Genomic DNA, 14,907 nt, shown 5'->3' with positions numbered 1-14,907 from the left:
CTGGTCCTGGTTTTTTGGTTGGACTAACTGGTATCCACTACACTCTAGAGACTTTCCCCTTACTTTAAAAGATCTGTCCCTCCCACTATTACTAATTTGGTCATTGCAACGGTAGTTCTGAAGCCAGGAGCTATTTACTAGGGCTCCTTCTGCAAGGAATCCTGGGCTGTAAATTGTTAGTCCAATAAAACGTGATCACCTACAACTTCTTGTCCCTTGATCCCAATGAAATTCAATTAGTAATAATTTATTCATTTTTAACTGTATTTATGCTTTACTCAGTATTCAGCTGGCAGCAGTGGTTTTTTAAATGCTGACTGCTGCAGGTAGAATTAGACCCGATATTCAATGGCGGGCTGTGTCTGGGTACCAGCATTGAATATTGTCGACTGACCGGAGTGTGTCAGGCCACCAGCCTTTATGCAGGTTCTGGCTGAATAGCAGCTAGGACCTACATTCTATTTCCATATCCATTCTTCAACTCCCCAGTTAGAATAGCCCATTCCCCTGGACTTCCTAGTGGTCCAGCTGGACGTGGGGGGGGGGGGGGGGGGACTCAATCCTGCCCCTAGTGGACCATAGTAAAAATGGCTGCTGCAGACTCTAATGGTTGTGCTACGGTACTACTGTTTTACTTGGGAGGGTGGAATCCGACCTTGCTGAGGGTGTGGGAGGGAGGGGAGAACATCAAAACATGTGTCTGCCAGTACCAGAAGTTATGCAGGTGCCATCTGATATTCAGTGCTGGCATTCACTTAGCTAATTAGGCAAAGTTGACTGCACATGCAAAACTCCCAGCTCCCCACCCCCTCTATCACCCCCTGACCTGCCCACGTCGGACATGGATGGCAAGTGCCAATATTCAGCGGCACTGTCTGGCTGTGCTACTATTGGCAGCTGGGCAGGCACAATAATTTAAGCAGTTAGAAACATCTCCTGCCCCCTTATATTGTTTTGAATATGGACCCATACAAATCTAAAATGCACTGTGAAACATGTCAGTTTTTGCAAGCTGTATTGTTATTCATTAGATGTTCAGCCATGATATTATTGTTTCCCTTTTTCTTAGGTATAGGAATATGTAGCCCTCCAGATCTCACCGAAGCAAAGGATGATGTTACCAGTTCACCTACTGATGCCTCAGATGAAATAATGGATCGTTTGGTAAAGTCTGTGACACAAAATCCTCATCCAAGGTTGTCTACCACCAAAGAACGCAAAAGATCTAGAGCCAATAGAAAGTCCTGTAAGTAATAACACACATTGTGCTAGAAGCAATGCGTTTTTTTCTAGCAAAAAAGGTTCCAGTACTCAAATACCAGGTCACCCTTCAGGGGTGTGGTGATCATTTGAGGGACCCACCCCACAATAGCTAGGCCCCCTGCAACCAGTCACAGAATATATGGCAAGGCAGAATTGGTGTATTGAGCCTGAGCTCTTTCATTATAATTTGGGGACCATGGGTCAATTTTAGCAGACAATGGAAAAGGTGCCGGTACTCAGTACCCCCTCAAAAAAAAGCCCTGGCTAGAAGACTAATGGCATGTCCCTTCAGTTTAAAAAGGTGAAACTAGGCAGTTCTCAATTTGCCAATGACCCAGGTCTTTTTGGAACCAGAGAATGTGGACAAGGCTAGTAGTATAACTTAGCTTTAAAAGATTTGGACAAGTTTCTGGAGGACAAGTCTATTAACACTTGTTAAGCAGGTAGACTGAAGCAAAGCCACCTCTCTTCTGGGCATTAGCAACAGGGAAGGGATCTGCTGGTTACTTCCAAGTGACTGAGACGGACAAGTGTGCTGGGCTCAGTGGATTACTAATCTGACCTAGATTTTGTTTTTTAAAATTAAAGGAGGGGATGGCACAACACATATAACAGGAGGGAAAACAGTGTATGGTTCTAGTAACTATTCATCCTGGAGAAAATGGAATCTTTGACTAATACCTTTAAAAAAAGATCTAAACAAAAGATTTGTTCTTCAAGACTTCAGAGTTGTGACTGTAGAGCCAGAGAAGGAAATTTCTGTAGTTACAGAATATTGGTGGATATTTCCACCATGCATTCAGAGTATTGAGAGGAAACTGGATGAGCACTGATTGATTAAAAACAATTAGCAGATTTTTTAAATGTTTTATTTATAACCATTTAAATTTTTACAAGCGATAAAACTTGCCGGAAATACAGAGAAAGTAATATATAGGAATTATTTCAGTCAGGTAATTCTATTCTGTTCCTTAGACCACTAAATAGGGAGAGTGAAACAAGACAAGGAGATCAATTAAACAGTAAACAGAAAAAAAAACCGTGATAGTAACCTGATTATCTCCAGATATTACTCGTCTAATTCATTATTCCACATTGATCATCTGGTTGGCTTCTTCAAGGCCAATACGGTGTATAGTCAAATAATTTCATTGAAAACATACTTATTGTCCAATATTAGTTAGAAATAATACATCCGATTACATTCTCTCTCTTTTAAAAACCAGAAGTTATTTAACAATACATATACTTAAGTCTCTAAGTCAAATCCCACTGATTAAAGTAATCCCAGTTTTCACAGGCTTCACTCCTTTTAAAGTAATAATTGAGGAAATATTTCTGAGGAAAACTTTAGGAGTCATACCCGGAACTCTGGGGAAAAACAATAATCTCGATATTAATGATCTATAATAATAATCATTTTATTATTCAAAGTTTCTGGTCTATTATCATTTTCAAAATCATAACCACTTCTTGTTATATCAATTTTTCACTCTCAAAGGGTTCAGTTAAATTGTCCATGTAACTCTCTAATAAAATTATATCTGAAACAAAATTATTTACTGCCACCGTTAGGTCCCGATGCGCCTTCCAGATGATATTCAATGTAACCTCCATGGGAGCCAAAAACTCCAAGTTGATTTCTCTTAGGTGTTTAGGAGTGGTTCCGCCGATTCGGGTTCATAGTAACATAGTAGATGACGGCAGAAAAAGACCTGCACGGTCCATCCAGTCTGCCCAACAAGATAAACTCATATGTGCTACTTTTTGTGTATACCCTACCTTGATTTGTACCTGTCCTCTTCAGGGCACAGACCGTACAAGTCTGCCCAGCACTATCCCCGCCTCCCACCACTGGCTCTGCCACCCAATCTTGGCTAAGCTCCTCTGCTGTAAACATCCTCCGTTTCAGCATATGCCTCTAACTCACTCCTCCGCTCCTTTGGACATGGTAGTTGAATAATTCGGAAGTGATGGAGTTGTTTTTTCCAGGTCCAAGTGCGTCGACGCTCCTTCGCCGGTGCTAATCAAAGGACTCGCCAACCCTTTCATCTGTGGGCAGTTCGTCGCGCAGCGGTCCCGCACTTGCTGCTCAGGACAAAACGCTGGCCATCGGCGGCTGACCGCCGGTTGTCCCCTTCCTCTCAGTTAAGGTAACTGCAATTGCAGAGAGGAAATTTACGTAAATAAGACGAAACTTCAGAGGGCAGCTGGGCCATTGGGCATATGAACTTCAGGTCACCATCTTACCACTCCCAGTTTGGGACACTCTGTCTGGTTTCTCCTCAGAGGCCTATCTGATATGGGTAACCCTTCAGCATAGCCCTCAGTCACTGAAACACAGAAGCCCCTCCACCACTACAAGGTGGTGTCCTTTCGGAGGGGGTAATTAGCAGATTTTTAATCATTGAAGTTATTACATTATTACCTTGTTTTAATTATATGCTGCACAATCCTTTGCTCTCAGCACATTACAAAATTCACATAATCTCCAATATAACCTTGACACCTTAAAAAGACTAGCATTAAACATCTAAATTGAAAAAAGTTACTTAACATATAATCAGCATTGATTGATCAGCAGCAACTACTAATCAGCCATTTAACCATCCTTCACCTTAGTACAACATGACCCACCAAATACTTTCAAAAATAAAAAAGTTTTCAATTGCCTCAAAAACGAAAGCCGTGTTTCTACTTTCTGCAATTCAACTGGGAGGCTATTCCATAATTTAGGCCCAGCAATAGTACAATGAAGGGCGAAAAGGATAACAGACACAAAGGGTGTATCATAGGTAGAGCACCTGGTCTCTTGCAATTCTATTCCCAAGTGAAGGGCAGCACAATCTTGCTTTTACTCCAAAATCAGCCATTTCCTGCAACTCTACCATGGGAGACTAGGGCCAGGTTGGGCATCGGGTTACTAAGGAATTTGCTGTGGAAAGTGCCTTCTAATGATATTACTTGGATTCTTTACAGCTTGTCTTAAATCTACTACATGGAATCTAAAGAGTGATATAAATGAGATTTTGGAAACACATAGGTCTCACCTTTCTTCAGAAACCATGGCGCAGCTCTCATCACAACACCAAAAAAGTGGAAAACTGAAGAAGGCTCAACAAAGCAGGGATATTTCAAAAATGCTAGGTTGAACTTTAATACATATATAATATAAAAATTACATAAAAAGAAACTTTTATTGCCATTACATAAAAGACTCGACACAGTGCTGTGTTTCGGCATGAAGTGCCTGCCTCGGGAGTCTTTCGTAGATATAGTCCAATGCTAAAACCGAACAGCTCCAAAAAAGTGCACTTAGCTGAAATTGGTCCACAATAGTAGTAGTAGTAGTAAATAACCCCAGGGAGAAAAGGAGAAACAAGTATGACGGACCAATTTTCATAATACGCTCTGTGGACCAATTTCAACTAAGTGTTCTTTTCTTGTGCATGGTCTTCCCCCTCTTTTTTTGGTGGTGGGGGGGGGGGGGGGGGGGGGGGGGTCAGTTTTAGCATTGGACTATGAGAGACTCCTGAGGCAGGCACTTGGAAACAAGGTGCCGTGTCGAGTCTTTTATGTAACGGCAAGAGCCTTTCATGTAACAGCAATACAAAGTTTCTTTTTATGTAATTTTTATATTATACATGTATTAAAGTTCAACACAGCATTTTTTTGAAGTATCCCTGTTTGTTGAGCCTCCTTCTGTTTTCCACTTTTTTGGTGTTTTCCTTTCATTATGTGGGACTCTTGTGTTCAGCTGCCGTTTGGTAGCTCTCATCACAAACATCATCCTGTAATTATGTGAAATACAGAACATTCAAAGGTTTTTGTCCCATTAATAAAAGAAGACATTGATTATAAAAGTAGAATACTTTCCATGACAGCACATGCTATTAATCTGCTTGCCAGATTTTTCAAAGAAACTGTGCAGTTTATACCATTTGTACACTTTCATTGACTGGTTTGATAGTCCTTGATCTGGCTAGTTTTGAGTATTTTCACACCACTTGCTTGAAGAAAAGGACCTGAAATGTGAATTAAGGGCATGCTTGTGAGTGTTCTAATTTTATTTTGCTCTGACAGTAAGAAGAACTCTGAAGCATGGTGTCAGTGATGATGTAGCACAAGCACTAGGCCTTGCCAAATCAGCAGAAGTGCAAGTTTGAATGTTTAAAAATGAAGACAGACAAATCCGTGGGGATCATGTGTCCTGTGGAGACTGGAAGACGATGCAAATAGTGGTCTTTTTTGCTATTGCTTGTTACATATATTTTTCTTCTAAAGACTTATGAATATAATTGTTACATGAATTGAATTGTTACATAATTGAATATGAATGATGACATTAAAGTCTGATAAGCTAGGTCACAGTTAATCCATCTCTTCATTTGTACCATTTCATCTTTAAGTATTCTGTTTGGCTATGTACTGAAAATCTGCACAGTGAAACAAAGAAAAGGGAGGACAAACTACATTAAAGAGACAATTCAATCTGCATGTCTAATGTGTTACTTGATCAATGTCCTTTTTCTTCCTGATCGTAGAGATTAGTCTTCTTTCATCTCCCATCTCTTCTCTTCCAGTGTCTTTATTCTTTACCCTTTCCTTCCACAAAAGAACTATTTTTTTTTTTTTTTTACTTTCAGCTAAGAAATATTTGGAGGTCTATTTCCAAATTTAACTCAGCAGTTTCCTACTTTAAGGTCCCAGGTTAAGCAGAATATCATCTAGCAGACTAACTGTGGCACTATGAGCTGTCATATAAAAATGGAATTTCCCACTATTTAATAGTTTGTCCCAACTAGCTCAGCCCAGTAATTACACCAACAGTCATCAGCCAAGCAATTGAAAAGACCAGAGAATACAGGCAGATGTCTTTTCCCCCCATCCATATACAAAAACAGAGGTAAACCCTGAATATAACAAGGGCAGTGACCTACTACAGAAACCAACAGATCAATTATATATGAAAGTTTATTATAATATATACAACTAAAAACATTAGAAAAATAACATGCTTTGGGTCATGCGTGCACCAGAGGTATAAATACATCATCTGTAAAGATACAGCTAGTAGTCACAAATAACAATATAGCAGTAAACAAAAATATTTTAACACAAAAGCATAAAAAAATATTATTGGTTAGTTGGTATATAAATTTATCTGTTGACTTCGTGTAGTAGGTTCACTGCAGTTTTTGTTCTTTTTCCACATCCGTAGCAATGCTTGAAAGGAAGCTGAATGGAGTTCTTGAAGACCAAAGAATCAGCGATCTAGTCTGGTTTCAAATTTTGATTCAGGGAGAGCTCAGGTTGGGGTTAATGAAGAGAGAAGTGGGTTTAGTATGAGGTTCCCTCTGTATACTCAAATGTTTCCTTTTGCTTTTCCTGCTAAGGACAGATACAAAAAAATGGAACATTGAGTGTTTATTTCTGTTTAAATTAACCTATTTGCGAGAATGGTTAAGTCCAAAGTCAAGGTCATTTGGTATACAAAAATTACCATGACTTTGGGGTCTTGCTGTGTAGAAATGTCTAGGGTTTAAGGCCCAAAGGGAAGTACTGCATTCACTCAACTCTATTCAACACCCCCTGGTGAAAAGCAAATGAGTGAAAGAAAAAAGAACGATAGCAACTTCCAGTAATAGTACTGGTATACAAATAACTCAGCTAGTAAGAAAAGTTTTTCAGTTAGTCACCCCCTAAAAAGAACCCCCCCCCCCCCCAAAAAAAAAAAAAAATAACTCACACCTGCACAGTGAAGGATGAGTTAAAAAGAAATATTTACTTTGCATTTGACATCTTTTTACATACATAATCAGCTGCAGTACAGTGTTTAAGCAATAGATTATTGTTAAAGGAGTTCACGAATCTGTTTGACTTGTTTGAGCAAGATGTTTTCAGTCATATCACTCTGGAACACAAGCAAGGTGTTTTTTTAGTCATGTAGTACTCCCTTAACGAAAGGGAGCTCTGTGAATCATTACCTGAACCTTTCTGCAAATGTCTTTCCTTACATTTTACCCTCTAATTCAGAGAGCTCTACATTGTACCAACCATTCATAGGCATCTGGATGATGATTGGTTTCACATAAGTACCAGTCTCTATTCTTCATGACATTAAACACAGTTGCTGTGGGGCTAGGTATTTCATAGAAGTAATTCTTGTAGTTTGTTCCTCTCCCACCCCCACCCCCTTTTTCCAATAGTCAGAAAAGGTTTCTAATTGCACTTGCTGAAAAATGGTTCTTGAATTTTGTATAATCAATACTTTAGTTGCCTGTTAAATTGTGGGTTCAGAACCTTGGAAAATGGACCTCCCTGGCTTGTCTTTGTTCTGGAGTTTTATCTGGCCTGACTTAACCATGTCCTCCCTGCTGAGCCCTCAACAGCTAGGGGAATTTAGTTTTCTCTGCATTCCATCACATAGCTCTGCAAAACAACCCTCAACATGTACAGTACAGGGATAGAATTTGAATCAGTGACGTTTCTAAGTAGTTTTCTTGCCAGTGAGGCTACGCATTAGAAAAAGAGCATAGTCATCTTCGAAAACAAACTGTTGATTATGCTCCTCCCCAAAGGTGAATATATATATAAAGTTCTCCATGCAATTGGACATAAATTCACCTTTGGGGAGGAGCATAATCAACAGTTTGTTTTCGAAGATGACTATGCTCTTTTTCTCAACTTATAAATACAGAATCAGTTGTTCAAAAAGTAAGTCAAAGATTATCTCATATAAAGAGGAAATCGCCTCAAGAATAAGCTCCTCCCAGTAAATTTCAACATGGGATAAAAGCTACACTTTCTTCATCATAGGCGTTTTTCTCAAATTCCTCTTATTTTTTTATAAAACAAAGTTTTTTTTGAAAGTCATTTTCTAATGCTCAAAAAAAGCCACTCTGCCAAATGTACTATATCTAATAGTTCAACTTAGCTTTGGCTGGCTGTAGGCTTTTTCCTCTTAAAACCGTGGTTTAACTGTGGTCAACGGTCCCGTTTCACATAATGCTGCTTCAGGACCACAGCCATATAATCACCCGGTTCTTTGAATTTCCTATACAAAAAGAGGGAACATTTATAATCCTCATTTACTTCCTAATTAAACAGTCCATTTAATTCTTTACTTACAGTCCGTTCATTCTTGCCGACGGTTGCATGAAGGGCAAAAGCTATTCAAACATGGCGGTCCTATATATACAGATTGTGAGGTCACACGCTCTCGTCTATATCCTATCACAGCTATTTCAATTAGAGAGAGCCAACCCACTTTTTTAAGGAGGAACGTCAGTCTCATATTCATTGATTCATCAAAGAAAATGTGTCCATTCTATCTTACCATTTAAACCCCCTGGGTGCATTGAATTTAATCGAAAGATCCATTGTTCTTCTTTCCTTAAGAGCCATAAACGGACTTCTTCTCCCTGTACTCGCCAATCTACTTGTTGTAAAACTAAACATCTGAGAGTATTGAAATCATGAGAAAGCTCATTACAATGTATGGCCAGAGGTGAAGTGGTTTTTCTTGTTAAAATAACACTTCTGTGTTCTATAAGACGGACATAAAGTTTTCTACTGGTTTGACCCACATAGATTTTATTACATGGGCATTGAATACAATAAACAACTCCTGTAGATTTACACGTAGTGTTAACATATAAAGTATACTTTCTTCCAGAAGTAGGATTTATAAATTCTCGTGTCTCTACCATAATAGAACACATTAAACATTCACCACATTTACTATGCCCATTGAAACTAGTATTTCTCTGAGAGTTAGATCTTGATGAGTAGAAAAGTTCTTTTAAATTGTTTCCTCTGCTATATGCCATTCGCACTAATAGGGTTCCTCTGTTGTACACCCTGCCTAAAATACATAAAACCCTGATAAATCCTCCAGGACGTCCAATAGTCTCGGGGAAAGGTTCTGTGTTGGAACCCTTGTCTACATATGTAGACACTTAAGACCTATGGTTCAAGAAGGAAAATCATATATAAGAGATTCCACACACTTTATGAATATTTTAAAAGAATGGGTGGGACCTCTAGCAGATGTACAATTAGTGACTCTAGATGTTGTTTCTCTTTACACTGTTATTCCACAAAAAGAAGCCTTAGCTGTGATTAAAAGATTCTTGAGTCTAACAGCAATGTATGATGAACATTTAATATTGTTCATTATAGAGTTAGCCTCCATTGCAATGGAAAATAATTACTTTAGCTATGGGAATAGAATTTTTCAACAAACATCCGGGGTAGCCATGGGAGCAACCATGGCTCCCTCGATAGCTAATTTATTCATGAGAGAATTTGAAGATAAGCATATATATGAATGTGCCTTCAAAGAGAAGATAAAAATCTGGATACGTTTTATTGATGACGTTTTCCTTCTGTGGTCAGGAGACCGAATAACACTAGATCAGTTTGTAACATATTTGAATACTTGTCATGTCAATATTAAATTTACTATGAATGCTGATTATGATCAAATTACATTTTTAGATGTAAAAGTACACAAACAAACTGATCATTTTGAGACCTCTGTGTTTAAGAAAACTACAGATAGGAATACGCTGTTGGAATATACCAGCTGCCACCCGAAGCCTTTAAAAGACAATTTACCGTTTGCTCAATTTTTAAGATATCGTAGGATCTGCTCTAGAGAAAGTGATTTTCGCTGTCAAGCGCGAAAATTACAGAATAGTCTCTCTGAACGAGGATATCCTAAAAAAGTAATTAGATCTGCCTATAAAAGAGCTAAATACACTGACAGACAGTTGTTGCTACAGACAACCGAAAGAGAAAGTGATCAAGATGGTACTGTGTATACATATGTCCTAAAATATACTTCGCAAGCACATTCTGTTTCCAATATCATCAGAAGACACTGGAACATTGTACAAACTTTGCCTCAATTTGCAGAATCGGCAGTGCGAATGGCATATAGCAGAGGAAACAATTTAAAAGAACTTTTCTACTCATCAAGATCTAACTCTCAGAGAAATACTAGTTTCAATGGGCATAGTAAATGTGGTGAATGTTTAATGTGTTCTATTATGGTAGAGACACGAGAATTTATAAATCCTACTTCTGGAAGAAAGTATACTTTATATGTTAACACTACGTGTAAATCTACAGGAGTTGTTTATTGTATTCAATGCCCATGTAATAAAATCTATGTGGGTCAAACCAGTAGAAAACTTTATGTCCGTCTTATAGAACACAGAAGTGTTATTTTAACAAGAAAAACCACTTCACCTCTGGCCATACATTGTAATGAGCTTTCTCATGATTTCAATACTCTCAGATGTTTAGTTTTACAACAAGTAGATTGGCGAGTACAGGGAGAAGAAGTCCGTTTATGGCTCTTAAGGAAAGAACAACAATGGATCTTTCGATTAAATTCAATGCACCCAGGGGGTTTAAATGGTAAGATAGAATGGACACATTTTCTTTGATGAATCAATGAATATGAGACTGACGTTCCTCCTTAAAAAAGTGGGTTGGCTCTCTCTAATTGAAATAGCTGTGATAGGATATAGACGAGAGCGTGTGACCTCACAATCTGTATATATAGGACCGCCATGTTTGAATAGCTTTTGCCCTTCATGCAACCGTCGGCAAGAATGAACGGACTGTAAGTAAAGAATTAAATGGACTGTTTAATTAGGAAGTAAATGAGGATTATAAATGTTCCCTCTTTTTGTATAGGAAATTCAAAGAACCGGGTGATTATATGGCTGTGGTCCTGAAGCAGCATTATGTGAAACGGGACCGTTGACCACAGTTAAACCACGGTTTTAAGAGGAAAAAGCCTACAGCCAGCCAAAGCTAAGTTGAACTATTAGATACAGTACATTTGGCAGAGTGGCTTTTTTTGAGCATTAGAAAATGACTTTCAAAAAAAACTTTGTTTTATAAAAAATAAGAGGAATTTGAGAAAAACGCCTATGATGAAGAAAGTGTAGCTTTTATCCCATGTTGAAATTTACTGGGAGGAGCTTATTCTTGAGGCGATCTCCTCTTTATATGAGATAATCTTTGACTTACTTTTTGAACAACTGATTCTGTATTTATAAGTTGAGTTAAAAAGAATTGGAACCAGTGTCCCTGGATTTATATCTTTAGTTTATGCTCTTTTTCTAACAGTCATCTTAGAAAACAAACTGGAAATAATACATATATATATATTCGCCTTTGGGGAGGAGCATAATCAACAGTTTGTTTATATTATATACTAGCTGTTAAGCCCGTTAAAACGGCCGAGATTTGTGTTTTGCAAAATGTAATAATTCTCACCTCCATCCATCCATGTCCAGCAAACCTCCTCTCTCCCCTGGCCTCCCCTGATCCATGTCAAGCAACCGTGCTCTCTCCCCTGCACTCCCCCCCCCCCCCCATGTCCAGCAGCCCTCCTGTATCCCCTGGCCTCCCCCCCCCCCCCGTCCACCAACCATGCTGTCTCCCCTGCCTTCTCCCCATATCCAGCAACCCTCCTCTTTCCCCTGCCCTCCCCTCCCATCCATCGATCCATGTCCAGCAACCCTGCTCTCTCCCCTGCCCTCCCCCCCCCCATGTCCAGCAGCCCTCCTCTCTCCCCTGGCCTCAGCCTGTCCACCGACCCTCCTCTCTCCCCTGCCTTCCCCCATATCCAGCAACCCTCCTCTTTCCCTTGGCCTCCCCACCCCCCCCCCCCGTCCACCAACCCTCCTCTCTGCCCTGCTCTCTCCCCATGTCCAGCAATCCTCCTTTCTCCCCCCCCCCCCGCCCTCCCACCATGTCCAGCTACCCTCCTCGCCGCCACCGCTCCCTTCCCCCTCCATGCCGGGCCCCCTGCACTGACATGAGAGCGCCTCTCACCTCCGTGTGAAAGCGCTGCAGGCAGCAGCAGATCACTCTGCTGAAAAATGGTCCATCAAGCCCAGCATCCTGTTTCCAGCAGTCGCCAATCCAGGTCACAAATACCTGGCAAGATCCCAAAAAAATTCAATACATTTTATGAAGCTTATCCCAGAAGCAGTGGATTTTCCCCAAGTCAATTTAATAATGGTACATGGACGGTTCCTGTAGGAAACTGTCCAGACCTGGTTTAAACCCCACTAAGCTAACTGCCTTTACCACATTTTCTGGCAATGAATTCCAGAGTTTAATTACATGCTAAGTGAAGAAAAAATTTCTGATTTGTTTTAAATTTACTACGTTGTAGCTTCATCGCATGCCCCCTAGTCCTATTATTATTGGAAAGGGTAAACAAATGATTCACGTCTACTTGTTCCACTCCACTCATTTTACAGACTTCTATCATATCTCCCCTCAGCCGTCTTTCTTCCAAACTGAAGGGCCCTAGCTGCTTCAGTTTTTCCACATGGGGGAGGGGGGGGAAGTCATCCCAACCCCTTTATCATTTTCATCACCCTTCTCTGTACCTTTTCTAATTCCACTATATGTTTTTTGAGATGCAGTGATCAGAATGGAAGGTGTGGTCGTACCATGGACTGATACAAAGGCAGAACTCTCCCTATCGCTTCTTTAGAGATCCTGTGTATTTGCTCCAAGCTATCTTGAATTCAGATACTGTTTTCATTTCCATCACTTCCACCAGGAGGTCATTCCATGAATTCACCAACCCTTCCATGAAGAAGTATGACAATGACTACTGACCATTTCAATTCCCGCCTTCTGGACCGACTCCATCCTGTTTATCTTTTTGAAGGTGCAGTCTCCAGCACTGTACACAGTATTCTAAATGAGGTCTTTTCCTACTGGCCATTCCTCTCTATGATTCCACACATCCTTTTAACTTCTGCTATCACTTTTATACCTTTTTAGCCACCAGAAGATCATCCAAACAATTGTACCCAAGTCCCATGCCTCTTTCATAGTAATATAATAGATGATGGCAGGTAAAGACTTGTTAACCCCTTCCTGGACACACACACAAGAACCCACAGCACTGGCTCCTGTGCAATCCATGTAGTCTGTTCAACAAAAACTCATAGAATAAGGTATGATGTGATGATGCATATGTATACTTGATTTTGATTGTCATTTTCAGGGCACAGATAATATAAGTCTGCCCGGCCCTGGTATTGTTCTCCAATTTCTGAAGTTGTCATCTAAGCCTCACTCCAGCCCATCCAAATCTGTCCAGCCACAATCAAGGCATAGACCATTAGAAGTCTTTTGTGCACAAAAGTTCTTCACCCTCTAAACTGTACCATTCCCTTGGATTTTTGCATTTTATAACATTAAATCTTAGCTTCCAAATTCCAGACCATTCTTCTAGCTTCGCTACGTCCTTCCTCATGTTATCCACATGAGCAGGGGTGTCTATTGCAGATTTTGGTATCATCCACAGAGACAATCTACCAAATAGCCCTTCAGCAATAGCGCTTACAAAAATATTAAAAAGAACTGGCCCAAGAACCGAAACTTGTGGCACACCACTGCATTTCCCACTACACTCTTGTCATTTCCACACAACCAGTCATTTTAGTGCCCATACTGAAGGCACTCAGTTTATTAGTTTATGCAGACCCATGTCAAACGCTTTGCTAAAATCAAAATACAGCACATCTGGTGCTCTCCCTTGATCCAACTCTCTGGTCACCCAGTCAAAGAATTTAATCAGACTTGTCTGACAAGGCCTGCCTCTAGTGAAGCCATGTTACCTTAGAGAATAGTTAGTTTTTGGAAACCAATGGATTGTAGGACCTTTTTTAAAAGCGTTTCCATTAATTTACATACCACAGAAGTCAAATTTACCAGCTTGTAATTTCCAATCTCTTCCTTCTGCTTTTCTGGAAAGGGACCACATCTGCTCTTCCCCAGTCCTCTCGACACTAGAGAAGCATTGAAAAGGTCAGGCAGTGGTGCCACTAGAACTTCCCTAAGTTTCTTCAGTACCCTCAGCTATAAGCCATTTGGCCCCATTACTTTGTCCACCTTTAATTTAGCCAGCTCCTTACGAGCACAGTTCTCTGAAAATCATTCAGGGACTACCACCCCTCCATTCCTACTTGTTTGTCTTCTGTGGTTCTGCTCCCAGCCCTTCAGCTGTAAAACAAGTACAGAAATGTTATGCAGTAACATCAGCTTCAGCATATTCCTCCCTTCACCTTTGAGTATCACAGTGCCATTTTTGCACTTCCATCACTAACATCTAAAAAAAAAAATCTTGTTTCCCCCCCCCCCCCCCACCAATTTTACCATATTAGCTATTTTTTCTTCCATTTGCATCTTTGCTTTTCTACCAGTTTCTTCCAGATTTTCCAGCTATTGTCACCTGTCTTCCTCTTTCTGCGATCTCTTGTAGTTTATAAAGGCTAATCTTTTTCCTGTAAACATAGTCCTCATCCTCAAATAAATACATAAGTATTGCTATAGTGGGACAGACCAAAGGTCTATCAAGTCCAGCATCCTTTTTCCAACAGTGGCAAACCAGGTTACAAGTACTTGGCAAGATCTCAATTCAGTACAATATATTTATGCTACCTAGTCTAGAAATAAGCAGTGGATAGTCCCCAAGTCTATTTTAACAATGGTCTTTGGACTTTTGCTTTAGGAAGCCATCCAAACCTTTTTTTAAAACCCCACTAAGCTAACTGCTTTTACTACATTCTCTGGCAATAAATTCCAGAGTTT

The 14,907-nt window shown here is 39.9% G+C and overlaps 1 protein-coding gene across 1 annotated transcript in view; it reads left to right on the top strand.

Moving 5' to 3' along the window:
* FHOD1 (formin homology 2 domain containing 1) overlaps positions 1–5,760 on the top strand; it is a 586,414-nt gene extending 580,654 nt beyond the window's left edge. The window contains exons 21-22 of the mRNA XM_030203753.1: positions 1,070–1,246; positions 5,347–5,760. Coding sequence (XP_030059613.1) covers positions 1,070–1,246; positions 5,347–5,429 — 260 coding nt within the window. The 3' untranslated portion in view covers positions 5,430–5,760. The remainder of the gene's footprint in view (positions 1–1,069; positions 1,247–5,346) is intronic.
* Positions 5,761–14,907: the final 9,147 nt, after the last annotated feature.

Source organism: Microcaecilia unicolor, chromosome 5 (assembly GCF_901765095.1).
Source record: "Microcaecilia unicolor chromosome 5, aMicUni1.1, whole genome shotgun sequence".
NCBI lineage: Eukaryota > Metazoa > Chordata > Amphibia > Gymnophiona > Siphonopidae > Microcaecilia > Microcaecilia unicolor.
Note: the sequence above shows the minus strand (reverse complement) of the source record. Positions and strands in the feature narration are given on the sequence as shown.